Here is a 7,122-nt window from a genome sequence, read left to right as displayed (position 1 = left end):
TACAGAACTGGGGCACAGGCCAGAGGCTCAGGGGCGGTGAGAGGCTTTCCACTCTGTCTTTTATGAATCCTTGAACCCCCTCACACATTTTCCCAACACCCCAGTTTTCTACACACACAAATACAGGAGTCAATGTTGTGTTGGCAACACCACACTGACTAATGGGAGTTGTGGAGCAGACTGAATAATGCTGCTGAAGTAGCAAAATGTAGTTACATGGGGTAGAAAGAGAAAGACAAAAAATGGGGGAAACTAAAGAATGTGTTTTTGTCATCCAGGGCTTGGGAGGAGAGGCATGAGTATGTTGATCTGATAATTATTATCTGCTTGATGACCAAGTGCTGTAACTGAAGTCATACCTCAGCCCCCTGGGATGGTTCTAATCTTATCAATAAGGCATATTTCCTGGTGTCCCCTGTTATACATGGGATGTCAGTCTCCTCCCCTGCCCCAGTCCCCCACCCCTCCCAAGGCATTCCCAGTCATGTCTCATGAGCCATCGCCTTCCCAGATTGATCAAGCTTTCTGCTTTTCATTGATTTGATAGGTAACTTGTAAGTTTTGGCTCTTATGACTGATTGACCAGCTTCTGAAGGTCAGTTCTGACCTTGCTTAAGAATGCAGAACCGTAGGTAACAGTAATGGTAGCTGAACAGGTCACTTAAGTCTAGCAGACCTACAAGTCAAAACTTTTTGTTCAGTGGACTCTTAGTAGAAAGTTGTAGGACAATAGATCTGCTTAATTACACGGGCTTCTTTTTAGATAGTTTAAACAAGAGCAAGAAAGCATCAACATGACTACTCAGAGGTGATTAAAAAGCTGTGCATGAATTATAAGGGTAAATCTGTGTTCTAGATAACAGTAGTTAGGCTGACATAGGCCATGCATTCTTGATTATCCTGAGGTCCAATGATTATGAAATGCTTCACTGTAAGTGGAAATGCAAATCTGAAAACATATTTGTAATGTATCCATTTTTCTTATTGGGCTGATGCCTTCTGCCAAAGTACAGGGAACATTTGACGGTCAGTTGAAACTATTAAACTTTATGTGAAAGAATAAAAATTACCCTCCTAACTTTAGAAGGATGTTTAATGACCTTTTGCCTCTCAGAGTCATGGAGGCAAGCTTCTGTAAGCATAAAGGTCTAATAATAAGCACCTTTTAATAGAGACATTATTTGATCAACTTTGCTCAAATCTAAGATAATGTGACATTTACGTAGCTAATAGCCCTTTCAATATGCATTGACACTTCCATTGCATTTAATGACCTCAGACCAGTGATGGAAAGAAAACTACCAGAATCTCTGGAAAAAGAATTACAACTACTTACAATTCTTCTTCCCATTTGAGAGTTTCTATTATGGAAATGGTGGCTGTAAATAGAAGCATTTTCCTTAAAAGGGATCTTATTGATCATATAATTGTTTGGAGATGGCAAATTCCATAAAAATATGTGGAATACTCCTCCTCCAAATACCAATTTTTGTCTTGTGGATGGACCTTATTTAAACCTGAAAACATTAAAAAGTTCAATTGAAATTCTATTTCTTCTTCTTTTTTAAAATTTATCAATATTTACAATTGTTACTTTGATTCACTAAGTGGCTATTTATCTCTTGTATCATATATAAGAAATACCATACATGAAAGGGTAAAATACAGTGTCTTCACAATGTTCAACTTATATTTTATTGTGTGTTCTACAGACTGCTGGCACAAATGCATTTTTTCATTAAAGTGTTCTCCATGATGATTGAAATTTTGCAACTAGTTCATAAAATCAAATGCAAATTAGTATGTCTCTAGATTTATTACTAGTAATATTATGAGCTTTACATCTTGGGAAAAAGAGAAGAGAATATGTGTTATTTTTATCTTTTCCTTTTTTTCTGGATATTGAATTAGGCCAGGTGTATTTTGTGACTTTTATGATCCAATAACTTCACTCAACACCTAGTATTGCACTATTATGTATCCAAGGCTTTGCTAAGTTTCTCTTCCTCCTTTCCCTGAGAACACTACACAAACCCAAAATGCTTAAATACGAAATATCACTCACCCCCTTCTCCAATTTATGTCTACTCTTCTTTCTATAGACCCACTTAGTATTTGTCAAAGATAGTCATATTAATTAGCCCAAATGAATCTCTAAATAGTGGAACTTCGGACACTAAAGATTTAAGAAAATCAGGAGTGGGATGGGTGCTTCAAAAAATGAGATCAGCAAATGCTGGGAGGGAGACAGAGTCCAAAGTTTAAAAATCAAATACTTTTGACTTTGATAGTGTTTTTCCTTTCCACAAACTCCACTGTATGTTATTTTTTAACATTTTATGTTATTTATGCATACAAGAACTGGGTAGAACTGGGTTACAGGCCAGAGGTTCATGGGGTGGAAGGATTCACCGGAAATGGAGTGGGGAACTGAACAGGCAGAGCTACTGAAATATACTGCTGAGGGGAGCAGTGGGCGAGACAGGAGAGGTCTGCTGCACCATGTGGGTAGCTCCTAGGCTAGCTGGGGAACTGAATTTGTGTTGCAGAGACTCTGAATAACTTTGTAGTGCTGTGCTTATCCCTTTGCACCATGTTAGTTGTTCTTTATGAAAGCTTTATCACTAGCAGTTAAGGACTAGAGAAAAAGTGCTAAGACAAGCATTTGTCAATTAGCTATATATTTTTTTTTTCAAGTGAAGAATATATTTATACATTTGTTAGATATTACATTTTTTTTTTCAGAAATACTCCACTCATAGTCATATTAATGATATTGTGTATGAATTGAGACATCATTTCAGATTTTTTTTTTTAAAGATTTATCTATTTATTCATACAGAACTGGGGTACAGGCCAGAGATGCGGAGGGTGAGAGGATTCACCAGAGACAGAGTGGGGAGCAGAACAGGCAGATAGACGAAGTACACTGCTGAGGGGAGCAGCGGGCGGGCCAGGAGAGGTCTGCCACGCCATGTGGTCTCCTCCGGGGGCAGGCGGGAATCGAGCTCATGCGGAAGTGGCTTAAGCTTCTTTGTGCAGTGCTTTAACCCGCTGCGCCACCAGGGAGGGCCTCATTTCAGATTTTATATTAAAAGTATTTAAAGTTGTTGAAAAAGACACTGTTTGTGTAGTAAGTTTCCATATGACACAGACCTGTTTAAGGAGTAGAGCTCTGTACACACATCTACACAGACACCTAAAGACTAATGCGGTATGTTCAGTTATATTTGAATATTTCAGAATCAATGCCTTAGAATAAATCAAGTATTTTCCTTAGTAAGAATTTTCTCATTACTAAACTTCTTTTTATCCAATCAACACTGCTTTTTACAACACTTTGAGATGCATTTCAACAAGATATACTTACTATAATTAAAACAGAGTTATTTTTCTTTTTTGCAGCATTCTTTCGACTATTGTGGTTTTTGTAGCTGCTGTACATTTCCTAAGAAAAGCTAGGTTTGCAGATATGTGGTCTGAAAAACTGCCAAAGTTTGAGGTGAACTTTTGCTGTTTGAAAAACTGATAGAGGCTGGATTCTGTTACCAGTGGTGAGATCTTGATCTTTCAAAAAACTCTTAGATTGCAATGGCTTTTCCTGCAAAATTCCATCAAGACTCAATGCCATCAATAATGAAACAGCTCCCTCAATAATAGTATGAAACGTCAAGAAAGCATATGTTATATAGACCATCCAAAACTTTAACCCGAGGAACTTACTTGTGCTGATATGATCAGACTTGCTGCTCTTTGGTGCTGGCCTCTCACACTGTGTGCCTGACCAGTTGCTGGAACATCTAGGAAGGTCAAACAAAATTACTGAATAACACAATCCACAAGCCTGCTGAAGAAGTTATTTCAGCCAAATAAAACAAAAGAAGAGCCAACCATCACAGATTCATGGATATTAGAGATTTCTGTTAATATCCTCCATATTGTCAGTTTGCTGAGGGTAACTTCAATATGACTTCACTTGCTGAAATGCCTTTAAAAATGTAGTCATTTCTCTTTTATAGTTAAAGCTGGCAAATTTCATAGTAAATATGAAATCCAAATAAAAATTGGCACCAAATTTGAAAAATTACAAATAGTCACAATAAAACGTGGATTTGCCACTTAAGCAAGTTATACAATTTCTATGATATTTCTTTCTCCTCATTCTAAGTTCAAAGGGGTGGGGCTAAACACTAAAGAGCAAATGATCATTTCTCTCAGAGGTCAAGCTACAGGAATTTTACTCTTCTACTCAGCTTAAAGGAATTACTATGCTTCCCACTTAAAACCTACTTTTATTACAATGGACTCAGGATAATGAATGTTCGCTGGGGGAAAATAATATTGGGAAAAGTGTTCATCCCCACATAAGCACCACGTCACTATAGGGAGGTGTCTAGAGGAAGATTAATATTATAGATTTGAATGGAATCCATTATTTAAACATAGATCACAAACAAAAACTGTTTGCATCAAAATAGATTCTGAAATGGTTTCTGCGCTGTTTCAACAAGTCCTATTGGCAACACAGGATGTCTCTTTATAGCTGTCAGAGGAAATTTAAGATAAGAAATTTAATTGGTTTCAGTTCTTATTCAAAATGATTTTCAAATACTACTATATCAAGAATAGTTGTACACACTAAGAGAACATCTTCCAGAACCATTCCAACTAGGTCTCTCTCTGGGAATGCTTACCAACCTCAAAAACCACAATTTCAAGATCTCTGCCAATTCTGTCACAGTCAATTCATAAAGCTGTCGCTGTTTTCAGGATTTATGCTCTATGATGCCATGTGAATTATTTGAAATATTTGGAAGACAGTTTTGACTGTCCTAAAACATGGGCAAATCTCACAAAATCATCATTACTGACAAATTCAAACTGTGAACATAAAAATTCATGTCATAAAAGCACATATTAACTTCAGCATAATTGACAATAAAGTTACTGTTCAAGAATATAGTTCTTTGATTAATAATGATAACTTATAAAACTGTATGGAACATGATTTAAATGAAAATATCATTATATTATGATTCAGTAATTACTCATGCATTTTCATAACTTTTGCTCAGATTCTTAAAAAACTTACATATACATTTTTATACATATTGATACATTCCATCAACAAGTAAACCATTAAAATAGATAAATAACTTTTAAGAACTCTCTATGTCATTAAAGTCAGGAAATAGTATGAACACATTTTCAAGTAATTATAAGTGAGCAACCAATAAAATCACTGATTTTTAAAAATCATTTTTTCCTCCTCAGTAATGGCTTTGCAGATGACTGATCCAGAAAATGTTTCTAATTCTTCAGTTTCTAATTCTAGATATAGTTCCTAGATAATTCAAATTATGATGGTTAGGAAGATTCAAAATATGATATTGGTAGAGTAAAATTCTAATCATTGTAAAGTATTTTCTTTCATTTTACATAATTGGTCTTTGTTAAATCTTTCTGAGCATTAAGGATATTTATAATATGCTCCAATGGGGGTGGGGGGATTTAGTAAAATTATAGTATATGTGTAAAGACTATTTTCTGCGATTGTATTGAACAATCAATTAAATAAAAAATTTGCTCTCTACATATCTCTTTGAATAAAAAATAACAAAAAACTAACTCTGGTTTCACAGCAAATAAGAGGAATCACCTGAGATACATTTTGTTCTCTTACTAGAGATTAGAAATGGGCTCATCAATACACCAAAATGCTTGTATGAAATAAAATAATTAAATACTAATTGGCCAGAATGTGTTCTAATTTGTGTTGACATCACATTTAAAATAGTTTAGGAACTGATAAATCCATGACTTTTGAGCCCCTAAAAAAAAGCACAGATTTTTAAATATGGAAGATAAGGATAGAGATCTTTATTCTAAATTGTGGCGGCACATTTAAATACCTAATCTCCAGGGGATATTTTACTTACTACATACTTTGAATGCTTCTCAAAGACTATGCTGGTGAAATAATTAATTTTAATAGCTATACATCTTAATCACTAATGATCACCTTGCAATTTTCCTTATACTCCTTATAAAACAATGCTTTATTGCCAAAGATAAAATATGTTCCACTGTTCTACATTTGTTCCAGTCTTAAAAAATAACCTCTTTTGGGATATTAAATCAAACAGAATCATTATTCTTGTTGCCTAGCTTACAAAATTACTAGTTAAAGTATTTGCTGCTCCACAAGTTCTTCCAATGGTTGATTTAAGACCAAGTATTTTTACCAACTTTACAGAAATTCATAAATCTTCATACTCTGAATAGACTATAATGATCAAAGCCATTAATGACGTTACATTTATGAATCAGAATATGTGCAGATCATCAAAATTTCCTGTCCAATTCCCAATGAATTATTTGCATAGTCATGCTGACTATATCTTTGGCATCTGTCTTTTTCATTATTCCTCAAGTAAAATACATAGCCCATGCCCTGGTCATCTTTAATGTGCACTGTTGCAATCTACTGCTCCGTACTAGTCAGCTTGAAATAATATCTTTGCTTAGTCTTACATGGCCTTTTGAACAACCTTGATATACTTGTAAGAAATAAAATGGAATTGCTTATATCATGATACACACTTGCATATCATGTCTTTTGAACTTATTTCACAGTTATTTTCCATTTTAGGACAATGAAAATCAGCTTCTTTTATGTATCGATCATACAATATTCTGAATTATTTAATTTCTTATATATTATGCATTGTGATTAGTCACACACATTCAATATTATTATTGAATCAGGGATATATTGGGTTATGTGTGTGTGCATTTTCATATGTATTCTTATTTATTTAAAAACATATATGTTCTCTTTTCTTCACATCATCATATGAAGATATTACTTTAGAGTTTCTTGAAGTCAATAGCTTCTGTTAAGTGGTGACTGACAACATTCCTTTTGACATCTTTTCTCCTGTATCACTGACTTAAAAAAAGTTATTTGCTGCTACGTTGTTCTTAAGCTAATTTTTAATCTAATCCTCCCACTTTTATTATAGCTACATGTATGACATTTTCTTAATTATAAAATGTCTTATATTTCCTAGATATTCTAGGTAGACTCATGCTTATTCACTAAAAAATGTGTTCATATTG

General features: G+C 34.4%; 1 protein-coding gene across 1 annotated transcript in view; it reads right to left on the bottom strand.

Moving 5' to 3' along the window:
- Positions 1 to 7,122, bottom strand: part of LRP1B (low density lipoprotein receptor-related protein 1B) — a 1,583,276-nt gene that overhangs the window by 11,082 nt on the left and 1,565,072 nt on the right. Inside the window, exon 73 of the mRNA XM_012727834.1 lies at positions 3,724 to 3,800. Coding sequence (XP_012583288.1) covers positions 3,724 to 3,800 — 77 coding nt within the window. The remainder of the gene's footprint in view (positions 1 to 3,723; positions 3,801 to 7,122) is intronic.

This window comes from Condylura cristata, unplaced genomic scaffold (assembly GCF_000260355.1).
Source record: "Condylura cristata isolate star-nosed mole 26May11 unplaced genomic scaffold, ConCri1.0 scaffold00002, whole genome shotgun sequence".
NCBI classification, from domain to species: Eukaryota; Metazoa; Chordata; class Mammalia; order Eulipotyphla; family Talpidae; genus Condylura; species Condylura cristata.
Note: the sequence above shows the minus strand (reverse complement) of the source record. Positions and strands in the feature narration are given on the sequence as shown.